The following is a 25,485-nucleotide window of genomic DNA, read 5'->3' on the forward strand; positions in this document are numbered from 1 at the left end:
GAGTTGGTGATGGACAGGGAGGCCTGGCGTGCTGCAATTCATGGGGCTGCAAAGAGTCGGACACGACTGAGTGACTGAACTGAATTGATATATGTCTAGGCAATAAACCAAAATATTTATTGTGCTTATTTCTAAGTGGTAAAGCTATACATGTTTATTTTCTTCTATATATTTTTTCAAATGAAAATTATTTACAAAATTGCTGCCAGAAAGAGTATCCCAATTCTAACAGGAAATTGCAACTGAGCTCTTGTCATTACAAAATGATTTGTCCTTTTTTCTTTTTTTTTTTTCCTTTTTTCATAAAATACAAAAAGTCAAGTATAAGTTCACACAATTAGAGCAGATATGAACAAATCCAGAATAATTACACGTAACTTTCTTGTTACATAAATGAAAACAGACTAATGTGTATTCAAATATATACACATAAATAGAATATCCTTGGAAGGATAAAAAAAAGCTGCTAATGATGTTTGTCTCCAGAAAATGAAACTGAATAGCTGTAACATGTTATTGTGTCCTTGAGATCTTTGGTATTTTTGTATTATGTGAATTTCACAAATTAAAAAAAAAAAAGTAAAAACATGTATTTAAATTTATCTGACTGTTCTTTTCAATCACTTCTTGGTCCTTTCCTTACACATAAAACTGTTTCCACTGTTAGGTTATTCCAGACAGTCATCTGTACCCTGATTCATTCAAGCAAGTTCACTCAGATAAGCACAGGGCTTTTCTCAGTTTTCAACCTCCTTCTTCCAATTTTCACTCTTATAAACTGACTTGCTTCTTCTGGGGCTGAAAAGACATGAATCAGCTGCCTAGAAAGAAGACATGGAGGGAGTACAATGTGGTGAAGAGTCTTCTCAGCAAGAGAAAAGACATCCATCAGATGACTTCCCAAAGTCCCTTCCAGCCTAACCTGTACTTGTGAAATATTTATTTATGTTGCCTCTGGTTTAGCTAAGCATGGTTTGCAGATCATTTCCATAGTAACATGAAAACTATGTATTAATTTCTAAATTTTGACACCAATTAATGACAGGTGGCCTATGTGGAAAGTCCATGGTATTGAAACAGGACTGATACAGTGAATGTCCAAGGAAAAGGTGGTAAAGTTAATGAACTGGTGGTGTAAATTAACTACCTCAGTATGCAGATAGATTTAGAATGATTTAGATTTAGATTCAGAATCCTCTGAATCCTCTGAATTCCTAAACATGTATTTTACTTGCTGCTGCTGCTGCTAAGTCGCTTCAGTCGTGTCCAACTCTGTGCGACCCCATAGACGGCAGCCCACCAGGCTCCCCCATCCCTGGGATTCTCCAGGCAAGAACAGTGGAGTGGGTTGCCATTTCCTTCTCCAATGCATGAAAGTGAAAAGTGAAAGGGAAGTCGCTCAGTTAAGTCCGACTCTTAGCGACCCCATGGACTACAGCCTACCAGGCTCCTCCATCCATGGGATTTTCCAGGCAAGAGTACTGGAGTGGGGTGCCATTGCCTTCTCCGGTATTTTACTTAACCAAAGCTTAAAAGCATAATGAAGTGGGGGAAAGGTGGATCTGACATGAGAATTCTGAGAAACCTCCAACTGATTGCTATTATAACATTAGTGGAAAGGGCATAGACTACTGGACTGAAGCTAAATTCCACAAAGAGGAAGGCAGAGAGCACTGAAAGACAACTACACGTTGGGAAGTGCCGGATGTGAAAAATCAACACGCTATAAACAATCCAGATAGAATGACAAAGGAAATATTAGTTAGAATTATGAGAATGGTAATTCAAAGTATTAAGAGTCAAAGTTAAACAAGCCAAGTAAATAAACATGTTACATAACAGAAACATTTTATTTTACGTGGTCTGAAGCACCAAGTCTTAGCATTGCTCCTAAGAGTTACATAGGAAGCAAAAAAATAAGACAACAGAAGTGAAAAACAAGCAAAAATTAAAGCTCATACCCAGGTGTACAGCTCAGGAATGGCATGTACACTGGCGGCACCAGTTTAATTCACCAGTGTAGCTGATGCTCTGAAAGTGAAGATGTTCTAAATAAATGTCTTATTCCATTTGATTCAAAAAAGATTATTAATTCAAAGGAAGGCATTTTCTTGTATATGTAGTCTCTTTTTTTGGTATTGATCATTAACTCATCAAGGGACAGAGCTTTGGTAAATTGTGTTTATTTTAAAACATGTTTCAGTCACACATGCTTTTATACATATTAAATACTTCAGAGTCAACTTAAAAAAGAGAAAGAAGTAAAGACAGAGAATATAGACAATTCTTTTAGGATCAAGAGAGAGTTTTTGTTTGTGTTTTTTAAGATAGCCGGTGATGGTGAGAAAAATCCATCCAATAGGCAGAGTAAAACCGATTACACAGGACAGAAAAAGGACACTGGCAGGACCAAAACTGAGAAGTAACCTTGAGAGGATAAAATCCTGTTAATAGAGAGGTTCTCCTTAATGAGAAGCAGGATCCACCAGCCAGGTTATATGAGTGGAGATGCAGGTAGGTTTAGACTTGTTGAAGAGTGTGTGCACCTTCTTATTGTGACTATTTTCCTCCATGAAATGATGGAAGACGATGCTAACTAAGAGTTAGAAGAAAAAAGAGGGTGTTTGAGGTGTGAGGAGCAAGAAGAAGATATGAAAGAGTCCTTTCAGAGACATTATGGGGGCCCCACTTGAAAAAAATAGTTATGAATTTTAAGAGAGATTGGTTCAGCTGCACTCGGTAAAGGTAGAAAGTACACAGACAATTGAACTTCGTTATAGGCAGCTTTTTTTTCAGGCAAGTAAATGAAAGAGAGCAAGAAAAGGGAATTGAATTCATCTGCAAGGAGTGATTTTACAGTGAAGGAGCCCGGAAACTACACCAGGTGTGGGCTTGATGAACACGTGAATAGGCAGGGGTGGGCCCAGTAGCTGAGGAGCCCTGGCAGCACTGCTGGAGAAATTGCTCTGGAAATTGCTGGAGACAGGACCAGTGGGAGTGAGCTGAAAGACAGGACATGGGGGTTAGAGAAAGGTAAGCTTGGAATTCTGGTTCAGAAGGCATGAAGTACTGGTATTGATGGTTGTAGGATGGGCCCCTGGAGAGAGCAGCTGAGATGGGGTTGAGGAAAGCTCATTGAATATAACGAACAAGTCAAAGAACTGAGTGAGAGGCTATGTGGATCATTTGCCAGAATGTTGAAATTACTGAAAATGGATGGCAAAATTAGGTATATATAGAGAGAAATTATGGAGACCGTGTGTTAGGTATAAAATTTTCTGAAGAATAGGAGTAAGGACTGGACCATAAGGGTCTAGATTCATAAAATTGTCTTCTAACATGAGAACTGCAAGAGGATTAAATCAGAATACTAATGAAGTGTTTGGATCAGGACCTGACAAATAGCAATACCTAATAAAAAAGTCATGAAGGAGGAAAATGAAAGATGACTCCGGGTGAAGGGAAAATGTTTTGCCTATTTGGCCTCTTTGCTTTATACATTGGCCTAAATTAAAAAAAAAAAAAAATTTTTACATCAAAGGTCACCTTGATCTACACTGGTTTTCCCTGATTTTTAGACCAGATACTTTATCTGTTATTTCTGAGAAGAGTCTTTTGCTAAGAAATGTAAACTACCGGGGAAGAGGCTTAATAACTGATGTTAGAACAACTGACTTGCCATCTTTTTATAATCTGGGGTACATGTTAAGATGCCAAACCCAGAATCCACAAAGTTGGATATATCTGGCCACTTAAATATGGCAAAAACAAATGAATAAGCCTTAAAGAAGGTTTTGACTTTTTAACCTTGGTCAATGTTAGAAGGCAAAAGACAAACTGAGAAAATCAGCTGCCACACATATATAAAAGGAGCTTTTATAAAACAATAAGAAAAAGACAAGCCATAATTTTTTTTCAAAAGGGCAAAAGGATTAAAAAGAAGCAGCTGATGAATATATACTTGTCAGAAGAAACCAAAGGTACCTGGTCTTCACTGTGGTTTATAAACCAATAATGCTCAGCTGTAAAGATGATGCAGCCGCATACCAGCTCAAGCAATGTGTGTGGCAATGAAAATTAGAACACTGTCAACTTGTTGGTTTTAAGTTGGCAATTTTTATCAAAATCCTAAGCATGCATATCCTTTGACTTAGCAATTCCACTCCTAAGAATTTATTCCAAGCAGATAAGGTGACAATACCCAAAACATGTGTGTTTCAGCATCAGTAATGGTAGAAAAACATTGAGAAGTGTTAGTGGTCATGAAAATAGATCCAACAGACTGCTGAATGTAACAAGCATATTACAAAATAGCATGTGTGGTTCTGATTATGTTTATCTATAAAATATATGTGTGTGTTTTGATATGCAAGTGTCCAAACTGATGTCTGAAAGGATGTTTCCAACCATGTAAATAGTGATTATTATTGAGTCATGGAATTCCTGATCATTTTTACATTCTGGTTTATGTTTTTGCATATTGTTGGAATTGCATGTGAGGACCACTTACCACCTTAGTGATTTTACATATATGTAAAAGAAAATTCTTGTACCTTTATTCTAATTCCCTGAAAAGACCTTGAATAAAGAGGATGAGAAACATTAACTTATAAACACCTCTAGTTTTGTCTTAGGCCAGTTCTGCCTAAGAGAAAATTGTTACCTTACATTCAAGTTCATTTCTATGCTTCATTTTACTTAGCTAATAGGCATAATTCAATTGAGCTCTCAACGTAGGGGAGAAAAAAAAACCCACATAGTTTTCTCTTCTGAAAACTTGACCATCTTTAGATCAAATTAAGTGCTTTGTTCTTAAACTGCTTAAAAACTCAACCACTCAGAGTTTGTTGGCAGTTCCATGGGCATTCAAGAAAGAACACATAGAAATTTCAAAGTGGCAAAAACTGTGAATTTCCATTTCCGCATATCTTAGAATACAGTTTCCCTGATGCTGGGTGTCCCTGTGCTGACAGAATTCTGAGTCTGGTGATGACTTCTGCTGTCTTGAACCCAGGGCTTCAGGGGAAGTGCCCATTGCTCCTGCCATCGCAGCGGTAGAGGATAAGGATCCTCGGATACACTTGGGTTCTGTGATTTCCCGGTTCTGGTGATCCTATTTAGGATGGGGCTGGAGGGACCCTCAAAGTTGCATTTACCTGTTTATTTCTCAAGGGCTGAACCACTTCTCGAACGCACAGTTCTAGATCATTGAGATAGTCCTTTTCCGTCTGTATCAGCTCCTGGATGATTTTCGCACGCTTTGCCATCATTCTCTGAACCTGATGCTCATCCTCCTGAGTTAGGGTCTCAGCCGTGGAACACCCAGCCTGTGGCGTCATCTTTTCTGTTAAATGAAAATGTGTATTAATACACCTGAGACATTCTGTTAGGATTTCTTGTTTGTTTGTTACAAACATCCATCACTGCAGAATTATTGTTAGCAAGGAAGAAGGCTTAGGTGTCTTCACCTGTGTTCTTGGAAAGTGATGTGTAGATGTTCTCCTTCAGGCTGGAATGCTGTGAAACTGTGAGCAGGAGTGGGGTTTCAGAATGAATATTTCTAACAAGTCAGTTAAAAAATACTTGACATGTCTTGTCTTTAAAATACCCCATTACTATTATAATAGGTTATAAACCTGATCTTCAGCTAGAGGTAAAAATGTATAAAATCATAGTACAGAACTTCTCGACACATTTCCTTTTAAATCAAGGGAAGATTTTTTAATTTGCAAATGGAACACTTTCCAATTTTGTATCTATTAAAAATAATTGTCCCTCATTCTCAGTAGGTGGTATGCAAATCTCCATAATATGGAAAACAATTACATGTGATTGAGATTTGTCTTTCAGTTCACAATCAGAATCCATGAGGAGTGAGGCAGTGGTAGGTTAAATAAATTTCAACCAAGATTTCTTATGCCTCATCTTCAATACTATGCATATCTTGTTGCAAAAATTTTGAACTGCCAAATGGAAATATTTGATGAAAAAATCACAGTGCTCAGGAGATGTTGAAATAAGTGGGAAGGCTCACATGTAGCCAGGGTTTTATAGAAGGTATACTGTGAGCAAGCTAAATATCTTCAAGGATGAGTTTCCCACAGTGATGTAAAATTTTGGAAGCCACAAACTAGGTCACAGATGAAATCAGAGCAGTGATAGATAGTGGGGCAGTAAGTGTGTGTGTCTGTAAATGAATTCGCTTCAGACTTGAAGTCATTACAAGCTTAATTTTCATCATAGTCTCTGTAGTTGCAGAAGTAACTTTATTTCCTTTAAAACCAATATGATTCCAGTAACTGATAAGTTAGACCTTTTTAGGGCTTCCCAGGTGGCATTAGTGGTAAAGAACCTGCCTCCCAATGCAGGAAACTTCAAGAGATATGGGTTTGATCCTTGGGTGGGGAAGATTCCCTGGAAGAGGGCATGGCAACCCACTCCAGTGTTCTTTGCCTGGAGAATCCCATGGCCAGAGGAGCCTAGTGGGCTATGGCCCATAGAGTTGCAGGGTCTTCTCTTGGCTGATTCCAGAAAGAGCCAAGACAACTGAAGAAATATAATAGCTGAGCTAATGATTCCATGTAAAGAGAGATGCCCCAAGAATGTGAAGAGACACAAGAAGTATTGCGCACTCATTTCTCTCTTGCTCAGTAATTTCAGGAGTCCAGGCAGAGGCTGGAATGATGCTGTGAAGGTAATTCCATCATTAGTTTGAAAGGTGTACTAGTTTGGTTTTTGGACAATCCTGACTTGAAGGTGAATATGCTTCTGGGTCATTTGCCTGGAAACTATTCTTCCTTTATCAGGAAAGAAGGATTTGACAAATACCATCTAAGAGCACATGGTTTTACAAAGCTTGGGCCATTCAGTGCTAGAGAAATAATCTATATCAGTTATTGAAGGAGAGAATCGTGGAAGGAGCTTTCATATCTTGAAGCAAATTTTGAGAATTTGGGGGTGCTTGATAATTTATAGTACTCTTATTGGAAGGTATAAAAATCTTGTCTTTCAGCACCCCAGATTCGAAGGAAAAGTTATAGTGAGATGTCAGTATTGTGAAGTATTTTGGATATAAAAGAGAAGGGCAGGGCAGGAGGTGAGGAGATATGCAGTGAGCAGATTGTATTTGTAACCTGACCTTGTGACTTTTGTGAGCCTCCTTTTGACTGATCCTTTTAAAAGCTGGGGGGTTGGAAGTCAAAGGGCAAAGGGGAATAATGGGGGTTCAAATAATCAGTCAGTTTTGGGGGACTAGCTAAGAGAAGGGAGTCTTTTCTGATTTTTGGCCAAGAAATATTCTAAAAATACATTCTCAGGTTCTTGTTAGTTCTGGAACTCAATTACTACATCAATTTAATTTGCTTTACCAATTTCTCCAGTTGCTGCACTTTAAATGTACAATCCTAGATTTATTAATTAAAAATTATATGTTCTAATCCTGCACGGTATTTTATTCAAAACCAAGTTAGGAGGTCACAGTGGTGGAAATAGTGTTAGTCAAGATATTTAACTTCAGAAACTTTTCTGTTCAGGTATAAAAACTTTCTGAGAGAATTCAGAGTGGCGTGATCTTGTGAGCTATCTTGTTTGCTCTTTTGACTCAAGTTTATTGTGGGAACAAAGACTTACATCATTTTCCCATCCAGTCTCTAAACACGGTCTACATCGGCATTTCTTAAACCAACAAACTCTTCATGATACACTGTGAGCACAAGCTTTGTTGTTATAAGGTCCTTCTTGACCTTTAAAACTTTTATCTTTTAGTTATACAGTGTTTTTACATATACTGTGTTTTTATATAAAACTATTTGTAACACATGAATACAACCAACTTAGATTACCAAGTCAGCAGTCAGCTATAATAATCTTTTATTTCTAGATAAAGCCACAGAGGAGCTGAATATTTAGGAAAGAAGGAAAAATAAAACTTCCAAAATGACTATTTTCCAGGAGCTAGCATAAACTAAAAGATTGTGCCAAAACTAAAGGGAAATGGAAGCTAAAAGAACATTTAGATAGTCTTGAAACTTGAGCAGCGGTCCAGTGGTTAAGACTTTTTGCCTTTCAGCACAGGGAGTACGGGTTCAATCCCTGCTTAGGGAGTTGGGATCCTGCATGTTTTGTGATAAAAGACCAAAACACAAAACAATAGAAACAATATTGTAGCAAAATCAATAAAGACTTTAAAAATGGCCAACAGCAAAAAAAAAAAAAAAAAAAGAAAGAAAGAAAAAAACCCCAAACCAAAAAAACCCCATTTAGTTTGTTTTAACCAGAATACTGCTACCATGCATGAAAACTGTAACATGTAAATGATCCTCAACTCCAGCCTCTTTCTTTCACCCTCAACTTTTATTTTTCCAGCAGTGATGATGAATTTTCACTATTCTAGCCACAAATTTCATGAGGAACATATGTGGAAATTCTTGGCCAAGGAAGTTTATGTAAAAGGATTTTGCAGCAGTTTGGGGAAAGGATAATCGGACTTAAGATCGGCTTTGTGACTCTTCACAGGGGAAACTTGGTGGATAAAAAAATAGTTAACCTTACAGAGCCTCAGTTTCTTCATCTGTAAACTAGGAGCGAAAACCATCACATTAAATGAGCAATGGTATATGGAAGTTCCATAGGGTCTTTAAAACCATATTAATGTTAGTTATTTCCAGACACGGGAATAATAGGCTTCCTTTTTCTCTACTCTTGACCTTTTCCACCACCTAGGGCAAATAATGATCTCATTATTTTATAGTTATCAACTTGTCAAGAAAAATGTATGACTTGAAGTGGGTGGACAGCTATGTTCAGATGGGAGAGAAGGAGAAATAGGGACATGGCTCGCGGAGGAAACTGAGACTAGAGCTAAAGTTTGGAATCCTGCGTAGCTTTCCTGGGTTAGCTGTGTGCGTGGGGAGAACCCTCATCTTTTTGAGGGATGAAAAAGCCCCCAAAGGTTGCTTGTGTGGGGCATGGTTGAGGAGGTTGATGACAGTCTTCTCTGATAGCCCATGTTTTGCTTAGAGTTTGTGTGCGCTCTTTTTGCTTTGCTATTGTTGCTGTTGCTATTGCTGCTGCTGTTATCGGGGTGATTGGAAGGAGAGGTAAGTAGTTTTTTCAAGCTATACAATTATATTTTTGAGGTTAAGTGCCTAGACTTTGTGCCAGACTTCCTGGGTTCAAATTCCACCTCTAACATTAGATCTGTGACCTTGAACAAGTTATTTAAATCTCCGTGCACCAGTCTCCTCATCTGTAAGTTAAGTGATTGTGAGGATGAAATGAGTTAATGTTTGTTAAATACAATAGTGTCTTTAAAATAGTAGATACTCGGTAAATGTTTGCTATTATTATTAGAGGCAATTCCTGTTTATTAGCTATAATGTAGTTTTCCCTGTATTTTTAGCTGTATTCTAATTTAGTGTGTAACCTCCTTAAAATATTTTCATGCACATGTAAATGTACATACAGAAGTTATAATAGATATTTTTTGGTGAGCATATTATATGTGTATATATATGTATATATACTATGTATATATACACACATATATTCATGTACATACATATATCTTTATTCTTTACAATAACAGTATGATCATCAGACACTGCCATTTATTTGCCTGAGCAATATTTAGTCTCCCACTTTTTAAAAATAAATTGAACTCTGAATAGATAAAAATGTTTACTTCGTAGATTCTTTTTCAAACTATGTCTCATTTACGGCAAATAAGATGTTAAGCAGAAATCTCTGAGAGTGGTTTCAGGAGTTTTTAAAAAGCAAATTTGGCTGGGATTCTGCTTCTTCCATCCTCCACCCCTTATGGTTCTTGCCTTTTTTTATTGTCTGGAATGTGAATGTGAATCCTGGAGGGGCGGCAGCCATGATGGAACATGGAGTACTAGTCACAAAGATTAAATCTATACACAATGGACAGCAGTGTGTGGAAAGATGTGAAGTATCTCTTTACTCCTGGACTTCTTGTATGAGACACATAAATATCCATGTGTTAGGTCACATTTTTTTCTGTTCTTTTCAGGAAAGTTTATTCCTATGAGATAGATATTTTGGTATCTAGAAATTCAAGTGCTGCAAATAATGCAACCTATGTGAAACTGACCTAGCAGGGGAGGAAGGCTATTAGGAGGACATTTGTAGTCTGGAGAGTTGGTTACAATTAAAATCCAGTGACAAAGTATTTGGTAAATATGTATTTCTGCATGCCAAGACATATAATTAGGGAATTGGTAGAAAATCAAAATGTTAGCATGTTTTGATTCTTCCTTGTCACTTTCAACAAAAGCTTACTAATGAGATATGAACTCAGACCACAGCTAGCCAATCTACAAAAACAGATGGACGAAAACACCCAAAAAAGATATTCTGCTAGTGGCCTATAATTTAAATAGCCTGAAAGTCCCAAAATTGATTGAAAATGCCAACCACTGCCATTCTTAAAGGAAAGCCCAGGAAATAGCTTTAGCAGGAGATGAGAGTGATGCCTCAGGGCTTCCTCTTCCATGAAGAGTACTCTGCCGTTACAGAGAGGGAAAGCATACCAACCTGGATAAATTTTAATGGTATCTGAGAGACTGCCAGAGGCCATCAGGCTAGGGAAATTTTATTAATGCCAGATCCCACCTTCTTGGGCCTCATCCCTGAGTCTGACTCATGGTTCTCTACTAATACCCTGCTGCACTTCTGAATGGAGAGACTTCTGGGCTTTGGAAAGTATCTCTGGGCATTAGTGGTCCTGACTTACCTCTTAATTATTGATATACTTTCTCCTGGTTTCTATAATCTGGATTCTTGCTCACTGTAATAGGCAGAAAATGGTCTTTCAAGGATGTCCACATCCTCGTCCTCGGAACTTGTGAGTATGTTACCTCACCCGGCAAAGGAGGCTTTGCTGATGTGACTAAGGTTACAGACTTTGAGAAGGGGACGTTATCCCGGATTATCCTGGTGGACCCAATCTAATCACATTCACCATTCAAAGAAGAAGAGAGCAGAGGATAGGTGACGACTGTGAGGGACTTAACTCACCATTGCTGGTTTTTGAAGAGAGAGGAAGAGGGCCTAAGGGCCAAGGAACGTGAGTGGCCTTCGGAAGGTGAGAACAGGCCGCCAGGAAATAGGAACCAACAACCTGAAGAGTGAGGAATGGCTTTCCCTCTCAAACCTCCAGAAAGGAGCATGGATCTATTGACACCTTGCTTTCAGCTGTGAGACTAGTAAGCAGAGACTCGAGACTTCTAACCTGCAGAAGCTGAGACAATATATTTGTGTTAAACTACTATATTTGTGGTGATTTGTTACAGAAGTGATAGGAAACCAGAATCCCTAAATAATCTGACCCCTGAGAGATCAATCTCTGTTTAGACTGCCCTTTTAAGAACATTGAACAACACGTTGTAAGATTCCTTCCAATTTTCCATGTTTATCACTGAGTATTCCTGAGCTACTTGTCCAAGATTGCCTGCATCCCAGTAGCGTGAGCTTTGATAATGAAATAGACATGAGATTGTCAGTTAGATGTTTTCTGTCAATACAGTTTTTCATTTTTCTTCAATGTCTTGGTTTCCAGTATAGGCCATAAAAACCACCCTTGGACCATAGGCACAGAATTGGACAGAAAATTTCTATTTGAGAGACATCAACAATAAAGCAGAGAGTCCCTGTGATCTGATGAATTATTGTCTTGAATTCATTTTAATAGTTTCCCAGAACAACCACACAGTGGCGCCAGTGGCGCAGTGGCTTCGAAGGTTACAGCGATGACAACAGAAAGAGAAGAAACGAACAACTATAGAGGAAAGCCACGCCGCTTCAGGTATATTCCACAGATCCTGAGAGTGCGTGAGTGAGTGAGTGAGTGAAGTCGCTCAGTCGTGTCCGACTCTCTGCGACCCCATGGACTGTAGCCTACCAGGCTCCTCCCTCCATGGGATTCTCCAGGCAAGAGGACTGGAGTGGATTGCCATTCCCTTCTCCAGGGGATCTTCCCAACGCAGGGATCGAACCCGGGTCTCCCGCATTCCAGGCAGACGCTTTAACCTCTGAGCCACACAGATGGTGAAAAATGAATCCCGACTTGCTGGTAGAGACTCAGAGAGTTTACAAAACAACAGATAAAACATTTAAAACTATTTAAATGAATGAATAAGCCTTCGAAAATGGTTAAGAAGTCCTCTGAGGTCTGGAGTAAACTTGAAGCTCAGACCAGGGAATTAAGTTTGGAGGCTGCAACTACCAATTACCCTGGAGACATCTACAGACACTGGTGTCCTGGGAAGATGGGAACTCTGCGTGTTCACGATGAGGAGACAGGGCATGGTAGAGATGGGATCTGGGCGAGGTCTCTGGGCAGGGGGGGAGCCTGATTAGACAAACAGCATAAAGCCAGGAACAGAAAGGAAATACACCCAAGGAAAGGTGAACTGGTTCAATACAAATAATGCTCCAGTGGGAGAGACAGCAGTAAAAATTGTCTTGTCCATGGCTTTGAGTAATGATAGAAAAAAAAAAGCGGGGGCAGGAAGAAATGTTCCCTAATAATTCCAGAACAGTAATTGGCTCTCATGTGGGTTTGGGGCCTGGATTCAATGAATGTTTAACAAATGATTAAGGGCCTATTATAAGCCTGAAAGTGTTCCAGCAGTTAAGGGTACAGTAATTTTAAAAATATGTTTTTAAAAATCCCTTTTCTCATCAAGATACATTTTAGTGGAGGAAGAATATAAGTAAGTTATTTAGTACACAAAAGGTAGTAAGCGGTATGGAGGAAAATACAGCCATAAGGGAGGTACTCAAAAGCTATGAAATTTTAAATAAGATGGCAGGGAAGTTCTCAAATTAAGCAAAGACTTGAAAGGGAACAAAGAGTAATGCATATATCTGACTCCTTCCTGGTCCTTGAACAGGCCATACATACTCTCACCTTAAAACTTTCCACTGGTTGCTTCCTCTGCTAAAAACTGTGTACCCTAGATACATGAATGACTGAAGTGGGTAGGTGGCTGAGAGGGAGGAGGAGATACCGGAGGAGAGAGCAATTTTTTAAGTATTTTAAACTTTTAAACATCTTTGTAGTGCTGCAGAAAATGTAAAGGCATTGATGTAATTTAGATATTTTTCAATTAAGAATACATGTCAAAATTTTGAGGCCAACTATTAAAATAATAAAAATACTATGTAAAGACATATTACCAACAAAGGGACAACAATTAGACTCATGCGTAGCTGCCTTTACATCAGCATTGCCACAAGCCGTGACATAGTACAGTAATGCCTTTAGAGAGCTGAGAGAAAAATAACTGAAATAACTGTCGACCTGCCTAGCAAAACCTTCTCAAAAATGACGGTAAAATAAGCACATTTTAGAAAAATAAGATCTTAGTTTACCACCAAAAGAGCCTCATTAAAAGTAATTCTGGATGTACCTTGCCCAGAAGGGTGGGAGCTTTCTAAGTGGCGTTAGTGTTACAGAACTTGCCTGCCAATGCAGGAGACATAAGAGATGTGGGTTGGATCCCTGGGTCAGGAAGATCCCCTGGAGGAGGGCATGGAAACCCACTCCAGTATTGCCTGGAGAATCCCATGGACCGAGGAGCCAGGCGGGCTACAGTCTGTGGGGTTGCAAAGAGTCGGACATGATAATAAAGTGACTTAGCATGCATGCATGTACACAGCACCGAGCCACCAGGGAAGCCCACTGAGAGGGCAGATGGTCCCAAAGGGGAGAAGGACGTGCAAAAAGGAATAGGATATAAATAAACAGGGAAAGATAAATCATATGGAATATTAATCTAGAAAGAAGGAATCTGAATAGGTGGAGAGGTTATGTTAGAACAGTAACTAATGAAACTGATAAAATTGTCTTATCTTTCTAGTTCAGAAATATTTAATCGCCTTTTATGTTTTACACATTGTAAAAAGGAGCACACCTAAATATATTATAGAGAAATTTTTAAACTCTAAAGAGAAACTCTTATAAGATTCCTGAGAGAAAAAAATTCAGGTGAGAGGAGGACTTGAATTAAATTTCATATGTGTAACGCTGGATGCTAGAATTCACTGGAATCAGGTATAAAGAATTCTGAGAAGAAAAGATTTTGATTTTTGCCCCCTTGTTATGTATTATTTATGTGAAAAGGCCACTACTTTCAAGTACAGGAGAATCTGGCAAATAGCCACCCTTGTAATCTCTGTGAAAACATTACTTTAGTAAGAGTACCAGTTAAGTGGAGATAGGACCCAAACATCTCAGTAGAGCAGGAGACGAAACAAGAGAGACTTCTTGTAGAGACTCAGTCTCTCCAAACTCCCAACAAAAATATTCAACAAGTAATAGGATATTGCTAGTTGGCTCCCGTCTATGGGGTCACACAGAGTCGGACACGACTGAAGCGACTTAGCAGCAGCAGCAGCAGAAAGTTTAGCAGTATCAGTACTTTGAGGCTAGGAGTTCTCTGGAGAGAGAAGAGATGGGCAAAAATGCTCACTTTTGTGTCTAGAGAGAAAACAAGGCCTTGGAGGAGTTTGGATCAAAGACCGGAGGCCTACAGCTCCTGCTGCTGCCCAAAAGGGTCTGATATAAGTCCAGAAAGGCAACCTAAGGTGAGCAAATAGAGCTGGTATTTTATCAAGGCAGAACTAATGCAAGAGATAAAAGAGAACATCAATAAGTATGAGGGTAATGAGACTGAAACAGATGCAAATAGAACAGACACACAAATGACCTTATGAGTATATTAAATTTTTTCTCAAAATTTAACGTTTATTATAGTAACTTCAAAAAAAAGAAAAAGTTTCAATGTCAGAAGCAAGTCATGTTTCAAAGTACAAAATGGTTTGGATTTGGAGCACAAGACAATTTAAACAAAAGGGACCTTCTCCTCTTCAAAAAAAAGAAAAAAAAACTTTACAGGAGTTTAAAAAAATCACATAGAAAGGAAAGCTTATAAAAACGAGAACCTGATGTATAAACAGCATAACTGTTTCAAATATTATACTGGTGATGGAATGACCTTCAGAGTTACTATATCCTTGTATCTCGCAGGAACTTGGACTGTACATCATGTACAGCACACATAACTAATGCACTTTAGCTTGGCTTCTTTCTATCATGTTCCATATGTGTGCTGCATCAAATTTCCTGGCAAAAATGTTATTTCAAGGTAATGTGTATAATAAAATGTTCTCTTGGTTTCACAACAATATTATTTCTCCTTTGACAGTATCATTAGAATAATACCCACATTGATTGATACTCACCTGCCAATTCAAATAGAAACATATGTTGTGGATAAAAATAGTCACACACACTTTCTCCCTCTTATAAAATATAAAGACTAAAGTGACTTCTCGGTGAAACTCAATATAAAACATCAAAAATATTACTGAATAAGCAGGGGATAATCTTAAGACTCATTTCTTATTTCAATAATTTCAATAATAATATTTTCCTCTTATACAAAAATATATTCTTTTTTCCCCTATCATTGCAGTAAATATAGATAACATGAAATTCACCATGTTAACTCTTTTTTTCAAGGGCATAGTTCAGCAACGTTAAGTGCATTCAGATTGTTGTATAACCATCACCACCATCCTCCAGAAGTTTGTCGTCTTCTCAAAGGGAAACCCACATCCATTAAACAGTAACTCCCCGTTTCCTCCTCCCCCAGCCACCATTCTACTTTTTGTCCAATGAATTTGGCTACTGTAGGTCCCTCATATAAGCAGACTCATAGAACTTTTTTTTATGAATGGTTTATTTCACTTAGCATAATGTCTTCAAGTTCATCTATGTATAGTAGATGTCAGAATGTTCTCCCTTTCTTTAGGCAAGAATATCCAATGGGAAAAAGTCACTCTCTTCAGCAAGTAGTGCGGGGAAAGTTCCACAGTCGCACGTAAATCAGTGAAGTTAGAACACACTCTCACACCATGCGCCAAAATAAACTCAAGATGGCTTAAAGACTTAAATATAAGACAAGACACTCTAAAACTCCAAAAGAGAACACAGGCAAAACATTCTCTGACAAATCACACCAATGTTTTCTTAGGGTAGTCTCCCAAGGCAATAGAAACAAAAACAAAAGATAAATGAGAGCTAACCAAACATATAAGCTTTTGCATAGCAAAGGAAAACCATTAAAAAATTTTTGAAAGATAACCTACAGAATGGGAGAAAATATTTGCATACAATGAGACAGACAAGGGCTTAGTATCTGATCAGCTCCAAAATATACGATGAGCTCATACAACCCCCCCCCAAAAAAAAACTATCAGAAAATGGGCAGAAGACCTTAATAGACATTTCTCCAAAGAAGACATACAGATGGCCAGTAGGCATATGGAAAAATTGCTCAACTTTGCTAATTATTAGAAAATGCAAATCAAAGCTACGATGAATATCACCTCTCACCAGTCGCAATGACCATTATTAAAAAGTCTACAAATAACAAATGCTGAAGAAGGTGTGGAGAAAAGGAAACTCTCCTATGCTGTTGGTGGAAATGTAAGCTGGTACAGCCAGTATGGAAAACAGTATGGAGATGCCTCAGAAAACTAAAAATAGAATTTTCAGATGATCCAGCGATCCCACTCCTGTGAATATACCTGGACAGATCTATAAACGAAAAAGATACACACACCCCTATGTTCATAGCAGCACTATTCACAATAGCCAAAACACGGAAACAAACTAAATGTCCACTGACAGATGGATGGATACAGAAAATGTGGTACATGTATATAATGGAGCACTGCTGCTGCTGCTGCTGCTGCTGCTAAGTCGCTTCAGTTGTGTCCAACTCTGTGCGACCCCATAGACGGCAGCCCACCAGGCTCCCCCGTCCCTGGGATTCTCCAGGCAAGAACACTGGAGTGGGTTGCCATTTCCTTCTCCAAAGCATGAAAGTGAGAAGTGAAAATGAAGTCGCTCAGCCGTGTCTGACTCCTAGCAACCCCATGGACTGCAGCCTACCAGGCTCCTCCATCCATGGGATTTTCCAGGCAAGAGTACTGGAGTGGGTTGCCATAGCCTTCTCCAAATGGAGGACTATTCAGCCATAAAAAAATGAAATAATGCCATTTGCAGCTACATGAATGCAACTAGAAATTATCATACTAAGTGAAGTATGTCAGAAAGAGAAAGACAAATACCATGTGATATCACTTATATGTGGTATCTAAAATATGTCATGAATGAACATATCTACAAAGCAGAAATAGACTCATAGACGTAGACAACAGATTTGCAGTTGCCAAGAGGGAGTGGAGGAGATGGATGGACTGGGAGTTTGGAGTTGGTAGATGCAAACTATTACGTTTAGAATATATAAACAATAAGATCCTAATGTACAGCACAGGAAACTATACTATGATAAACTGTAATGGAAAAGAATATAAAAAAAGAACATGTGTATAATTGAGTCACTTTGATATACTTCAGAGACTGGCATAACATTGTAAACCAAATATACTTCAATTAAAAAAAATTGTCTTTCTTTTTAACATCAAATAATATTTCACTATAAGTATAGAGCATATTTTGTTCATATAATGGAAGTTGTTGTTCAGTCACTCAGCTGTGTCTGATTCTTTGTGACCCCATGGACACTATCCTTCACTATCTCCTTGAGTTTACTCAAATTCATGTCCATTGAATTGATGATGCTATCCAACCGTCTCATCCTGTTGCTCCCTTCTCCTCTTGCCCTCAGTCTTTCCCAGCATCAGTATATTTTCTTAAAAAATATTCTTGATATTAAAGCATTATACACTGTGACTGCAATTATACTAATTGTATTGTGATCACCTATAAGAGTAACAGTTACCAAGTACCTGTTATATACCAATGAAAAATATATACTATATTTTATCTATATATAGATATAATATATTCATATCTGTATCTATAATTTCCTCACAACGCTGCAAATGGAATATCACACTAATTTTTCAAATGAGGAAAGCGAATGCCGTGGCTCACAGAGTATGCAGAAGTGATGGGATTCAAACTGGGCACGCGTAACTCTGAAACCCAGGCTCTCTTCCCTCTTTAACCAGTCTGCTTATGCTGTGATCAGGGTATGCTGTGTTGTATGCAGTAAAATTGTGCTGGACAGGCAGACACACAGTTCAATTCTGACTCTGCCACCCACTAGCTGTGTGACCTTGGCCAAGTCATTTGGACTCACTCAATTGCTTCCTCTGTAGAGGAAGAAGAAGAACAATCGTGATAGCGGTGATAATGGACATGCGTGCTGAGTCACTCAGTTGTGTCCGACTCTTTGCAACACCATGGACTGCAGCCCGCCAGGATCCTCTGTCCATGGGATCTTCCTGGCAAGAATACTGGAGTGGGTTGCCATTTCCTACTTCAGAGGCTCTTCCCAACCCAGGGATCCAACTTGTGTCTCCTGCAGCTCCTGCATTGCAGACAGATTCTTTACCAGGAAGCCACTGGGAAGCCCCCGGTAATGACAACAAAACCTAACGTTTCTGAGTACAGTCAGTCTTCTGTATCCGTGGGTTCTGAACCCATGGATTCAACCAACCAAGGGTAGAGAAAAAAAATTTTTTTAATTCCAGAAAGTTTCAAAAAGCAAAACTTGAACTTGCTGAGTGCCCAGCAACTATTTACATGCCATTAACAATGTATTAGGTATTATGAGTAATCTAAAGATGATTTAACAAATACTGGAGGATGTGTAAATATTATGCCATTTTATATGAGGGACTTGCTCGTCTGTGGAGTTTGGTATCTGTGTGGGTCCTGAAACCAATTTCCCATGGATTCCAAGGGATGGTTACTCACTTTGTGCTAAATACTGAGCCTGTCCTGAATTAGCTCTTTAATCCTTACAAAAATACTACATAATGGATTTTTTTAAGTTCCATGAATATTTACTGTGTCTTTATTAACCAGACATTTTTCCAGGGGATGGGGGTCTCACATTAGTAAACAGAAAAGAGGAGGAGAAGGGAGAAAAGCTGGTGTTTACTATGGAAGTTGCTTTCTATTTCAACTATTCTATACAATGTCTCATCTTATTTATTAGTATATCACGGTTTATTAGTAAATCATGAAGGTTTTAGACCACCTATGTTAGGCTAAGACAAAGCGAACTCCTTCATAGTTAATATTTCCTAAAAGCAAAATAAAAATGCCTATTTTTTTTTCATGTGTTCAGATAATGCAGGGGAGTTAGTGCAAAGTGCATCCATCCAATCTTTCTAAAGATAATACATTGGAAACATTTTAATTCCCTTCTTTTTATTTCCATGTGAAGTACTTCCCAGGTGGCTCAGTGGTAAAGTATCTGCCTGCCAATGCAGGATATGTGGGTTTGATCCCTGGGTCAGGAGAGGATCCCTTGGAGGAGGAAGTTACAACCCACTCCAGTATTCATGCCTGGAAAATTCAATGGACACAGGAGCCTGGTAGGCTACAGTCCATAGGGTTGCAAAGAGTCAGACATGGCTGAGCACACACAAAGAAGTGAAACACGGGTTAAGGTTAAGGCCCAAGGTCACACCATAGTAAGTAGATTCAGACTGGAAACCTACTCAGCCTGGTTTCTAAAGCTGCATTTTAACCACTGCCCACTGCTAGGAGGTTGTGAGACTCCAGATAAAGCAGGTGAATTGCTTAACTCAGTGTCTAACACACAGAAACCTCTCAAAGAATGTTGGCCATTATTTTCATGACCATGATTTACTTATCATATTTCTATATCTGGTTCAGAATGGCTGCACCTGCTTTTCCTCCTTTTTTTGCCTCCTCAAAAATGTTCCAAGTGTGGGAGGGGTCATGGAGCAACCATCAGGAAACTATTCTTCTTGGCTCTGGACCTGCTCTAGAAAAAAAAGCACAAAACAGCAAGATCTTCTGCAAAGTCTGTTCAATACCAGGCCTAATATGCCCGCTTCCTATTCAGGCTGAATTCAAATGAGGTAGGGATAACAGTCCTTCTTTCTTGTTTAGCATAGTATAAACCCTTGAATTTTAAAAAATCTGATTCTCTCTCATTTGTCCTAGAGCTAAATCATCAGTGCAAATAAGTTTCTCAGAAATTCACTGAAAATGTGCTTCTCAAGAAAGTTGAAAAGCAAGATGACTAAAATATGTCCTGCTAACATACACAGCTTTTTAATATTCTAGGTCTTTATTTATTTGGATTAAGGACCCTAACTGATATTATTTATCAATGGCTACCAATAAATGATCATGGATTTTTATTTCCATTATGATGTGGAAATCTCATTTATCACTTAAGGAAGTTTGGAGCTAATATTTTCATACACAAAGCTTAAAGTTTTACTTAAAGTCTTGCTTACCAACATCTGCCCTCACACCCATTTCATGCCCCTAAGACCAGACCAGGAAAGTATACATACACCATGCAACTCTTACTTATTATGTAATTCACAGAGTCATTTGACTGTGGACAATACAAGGATAACATAAGGTAAGAACCTGACCCTAATCCATAATTTAATCACAACAACACATATGTTTATAGTTAAATAAAAATATCAGAATTTGAAGATAATTTAGCAATTTTATGAATTCCATATTCTAAAAGAAATCTTGTATCTAATTTAATATTGATTTCTTAAATTACATAGTAGGTTTGAGCTGGGACTATGCTTCATGTTGGTTATATTGTAGTGAATAAAACAGCAGTCCTTTCTGTCAAGAAATGTATAATCTAGAAGTAAAGGTAGGTTATTAAAGTAACAGGATAAATCAATACCTTCCATTCCTTCCCTAAGAGGTAGCCACTGATGCCTGTGCACTTATCCACTTAATGATCAAATTGCACTTTTTCCAATAATTAGTTGTGTTCAACAGCAAACCTGATTATGTCAGTTGTACTTCTTATAATTGCATTAATTCAAACTTAACTAGTGTTAAAACAGATGTGTGTTTCCATGAAAACTGCTTTAAGGCTTTGAAATGATTTGAAAATTTTAAGTTGCCAAAACACTGCTGCTCTACTAGGAGTTGAATGAGACAACTGTAAAAGAGGAGAAAATTATTGAGAAAGATTCTGCAAACAAACCACTTTGCAATTTAAAATATCAGTCAATATTTAAAAACTGCTGTGCAAGTATAATTACAGCAAACTATGACCCATATGCTAAGCAGAACATAGCCTAATGGTCAGGCCTGTTGAAAAAGAGATGCACGAGTGAAATCTGAGAGAGTAGTACTGGTGAGGAGATAAGGTCAGGGATCCTGAGCAGAAGCAGCAGCATGTCCAAATGCTTGGCAACAAACAAAGGTTTGCAAAAAGCCTAGTGTGATGAAAGTATAAATGTTAAAGAATGTGCTACGGAGATGAGTCTAGAGAAATGATCAGGAGACAGATCCTGAAGGCCTTATTAGGGAATATAAAATTTTTTTAAATTTTTATATATTTATTTTATTTTTGGTTGTGCTAGGTGGCTCAGACAGTAAAGAATCCTCCTGCGATACAGGTGGCCGGGGTTCAAACCCTGGGTTAGGAAGATCCCCTGGAGGAGGAAATAGCCACCGACTCCAGTATTCTTGCCTGGAAAATCCCATGGACCCAGGAGCCTGGTGGGCTATGGTCCATGGGGTCACAAAGAGTAGGACATGACTGAGCCACTCAGCGCACACACACAGGCCTCTGTTGCTGTTTGCAGGCTCTTTCTAGGTGCAGTGAGTAGGAGCTACTCTCTATCATGGTGGGCAGGCTGCTCACTGCAGTAGCTTGTTTTGTTGTAGAGCACGGGCTCTAGGTGCACGGCTTCAGTAGTTGCACCTCGTGGGCTTAGTTTGTTCACAGCATGTGGAATCCCCCCTCCACCCAAACAGGAATAAACCCATTTCCCCTGCATTGGCATGCAGGCTCCTATCCAATGTGCCACCAGGGAAGTCCTGTGGAATACGGAATTTTTAAGAACAATAGGAAATGAAGGAGGAAATTTTAAACATGTGAGTGACATCAAATTGTCTTCACAAGATCACTTCAACTTCAGTAGACCCAGATTTTGGGGAAGAAGGCAGAAAACAAAGATGAAGGCAAGGAGACAGGCAAGTGGCCATGAACCTGGATCTGTGTGTGCTTAATTGCTCAGTCCTGTCCTCCAGGGGATCTTCCCAACCCAGGAACTGAACTGGGGTCTGCTGCACAGCAGGCAGATTCTTTACCAGCTGAGCCATCAGGGAAGCTAGGTGAGAGCTGGAGGAAATTAAGCTTTGTCGAGTTGTCAAAAGGATAGAGAGAAATGAACAGATCAAGAGAAATTTAGGAGATGAAATTAACATGAACTGGTGAGCAATCAGGGTAGGTGTAAAGGAGAAGAGAAGTCAAAGCTGACTCAGATTTATGGCTATTAATGGGATACTGGTGTCATTTAAAGAAATATGGAATATTGGAGAAAGAATCAGTAAGGGACTTAAGGTGATAGAGTCTATCAAGTTCAATAACATTATACAGAGAAGGAATCTAATTTCTAGAGAAAGTAAGTCTTTTACCTTAAATAACAGGGTCAGAAATTGAGTTCAAATCTTCTGACCATTACCCATAGTCTCCTTTCTACCCATATAGTGTGAACACTCACCCATAATGCTACCTAGGGTTTTGTTGCAAGTAGATCATTACCAAACCACCAATATGATTAATTTTGTCCCCCTCTCTGCTGCATGTCATATCTGCCCCCATAAACCTCAAAACAACCCTTGGCTTAAAAAATAAAATAAAATCCAAATCCCTTGGCTTAGCATTGCATTGAACCCTACAGACTTAAGCTTCACACAGTAAAATCTTTTTATCAGTTTCAGCGGAAAGCTGATCCACAGAAAGATGAATGGAGCAGGCCTTCTGTGAAATAGGTTGCAAATAATTGCATGTCAGGCAGGTTTTGGAGAGAAGCCAGTGAAGTATTAAGTGAAAATATGGTGGAGCAGACCCTCCACTGCTCTGAATTTGAAAGCTCAAACACTGGGGCAGGGAAATATTTTATCCTCATTCAAAGGGCATGTGATTTATTTCCTCTGACTGCTAATTGCTGCAGAAAGTAGAGAAGTAGATTTCAAAAGGGAATTCAACAAAGCTTACCTGGCTTGAAAAATGCTTAAGTGGCATTGGTTCGAATTTACAGAGTCCTTTGGTGATCACTTTCGCTTTTCATGGTGATCAGCATGGGGAGCAAAAACAATTAGAAACTGAACAAATGAGAACTGTTTTTACTTCAAGTTTTCAGCAGGAAAAGATGAATAAAAGAGGACAAATTCGAAGCCCCGAATGGGAACAGAACTTTTCTATTTGAGAAGATTCTCTTTGCATTTAATTTTTCTGTTGTAATTGTTCTACTGTTGAGAAGGCAAACTTTTGACTTGAGAAATACTGATTTTATCCATTTTTTTTAATGCAACAAATATTTATTGAGTGCTCATTGTGCCAAGCATTGTTTTAGTTCAGCGATTTTCAATCTCAAATTTTGCCTCCTCACACAACTTGCCTGGGATGTTTGACAATGTCTGGAGTAATTTATGGTTGTCACAATTGGGGGATGATGGTGCTGTTAGCATCTAGAAGGTAGAGGTGAGGGATACTGCTGATATTCCACCATGCACAGGATGACACCCCACAGCATAGAATTATCTATCCCAAATAGTCCAAACCCTGAGAAATCCATTTGTAGATGCTGACAATACAACAATGAAAAAAAGTGAGAAAAACATCAGTACTTATGAAACATTTTAGTGATAGAAGAGAAACAAACAAATAGTTAATAAAGAAATATATAGCATACCCTGAAGTGATGAGGCATTATGAAAGAAAATAAACCAAGTGGTGGGCAGTGGTTACTCCTGCATAGAAAGAAGTCAAAGAAAACCTCATTAATAAGAGGACTTTAGAGCAGAACCCAGGAAAGAAGGAAATAAGGTCTGGGAGTGGGGATTAATCCCATTCTTGTCTTTAAAAATATATATGTGTGTGCTAATCATGCATGAATTGGGGATAAAGACAAATTTATGGTGGGCAAATTAGCCAAGTGTCATTGCTTTTCTCCTCTTTTTATTGACAAAAACGTTATGCTGGTTTAGATGTAGAATATATCATTCTTCAACTTGTGTATATTTTATACAAGTGAGAAAGTTGCCTTTCTTTACAATCAATTGAAACAGACTCTTTTAATTCAGCTTAATTATTGCAGGCCACAGGTTCCAAAGAGCGTATACAAAACAGTGATCCATGTAACATTGCATATGTGTATAGGCATACCTCAGAAATATTGCACATTCATTTATAGACCACTGCAATAGAGCAAGTCATGAATTTCTTCATTTCCCAATGTATATAAAAGTTATGTCTACACTATGCTATATCTTTTAATGTGTAGAATAACATTGTGCCTAAAAAACAATGTACATACCGTAATTTTAAAATACTTTATGCAAAAAGAAAGCTGATCATCATCTGAATTTTCAGAAGGTCATAGTCCTTTTGCTGTGGATGGTCTTGCCTTGATGTTGGTAGCTGCTGACTCATCAAGGTGGTGGTTGATGAAGGCTGGAGCAACTGATGGGCTTCCCCGGTAGCTCAGTGGTAAAGAATCGTCCTGCCAATGCAGGAGATGCAGAAAATGCAGCTTTCATCTCTGGATCAGAAAGATCTCCTGGAGGATGAAATGACAACCCACTCCAGTATTCTTGATTGGAGAATCCCACGGACAGAGGAGCCTGACAGGCTACAGTCCTTGGGGTTGACTGAATGACTGAGCACATGTGCACGGGGTAACTGACAATTCCTTTTTTTAATTTACTTTTTATTGAAGTTTAGTTCATTTACAATATTGTGTTAGTTTCAGGTATACAGCAAACCGATAAGTTATACATATATCAATTCAGTTCAGTCACTCAGTTGTGTCCAACTCTTTGCAACCCCATGGACTGCAGCACACCAGGCTTCCCTGTCTATCACCAACTCCTAGAGCCTGCTCAAATTCATGTCCATTGAGTTGGTGATGCCATCCAACCATCTCATCCTCTGTCGTCCCCTTCTTCTCCTTCCTTCAGTCTTTCCCAGCATCAGGGTCTTTTTTAGTGAGTTAGTTCTTTGCATCAGGTGGCCAAAGTATTGGAGCTTTAGCTTCAGCATCAATCCTTCCAATGAATATTCAGGACTTATATCCTTTAGCATGGACTGGTTGGATCTCCTTGCAGTCCGAGGGACTCTCAAGAGTCTTCTCCAGCACCACAGTTCAAAAGCATCAATTCTTCACGCTCAGCTTTCTTTGTGGTCTAACTCTCACATCCATACATGATTCCTGGAAAAACCATAGCCTTGACTAGACAGACCTTTGTTGGCAAAGTAATGTCTCTGCTTTTTAATATGCTGTCTCGGTTGGTCATAACTTTTCTTTCAAGGAGCAAGTGTCTTTTAATTTCATGGCTGCAGGCACCATCTGCAGTGATTTTGGAACCCAAGAAAATAAAGT

General features: G+C 38.7%; 1 protein-coding gene across 1 annotated transcript in view; it reads right to left on the minus strand.

Annotated features, from left to right (window-relative positions):
• The window catches only part of ARHGEF38 (Rho guanine nucleotide exchange factor 38), a 150,507-nt gene that overhangs the window by 95,967 nt on the left and 29,055 nt on the right, over positions 1 to 25,485 (minus strand). Inside the window, exon 2 of the mRNA XM_006076385.4 lies at positions 5,157 to 5,344. Within this exon, the coding sequence (XP_006076447.3) occupies positions 5,157 to 5,344 (188 nt within the window). The remainder of the gene's footprint in view (positions 1 to 5,156; positions 5,345 to 25,485) is intronic.

Source organism: Bubalus bubalis, chromosome 7, assembly GCF_019923935.1.
Source record: "Bubalus bubalis isolate 160015118507 breed Murrah chromosome 7, NDDB_SH_1, whole genome shotgun sequence".
Taxonomy (NCBI): Eukaryota; Metazoa; Chordata; class Mammalia; order Artiodactyla; family Bovidae; genus Bubalus; species Bubalus bubalis.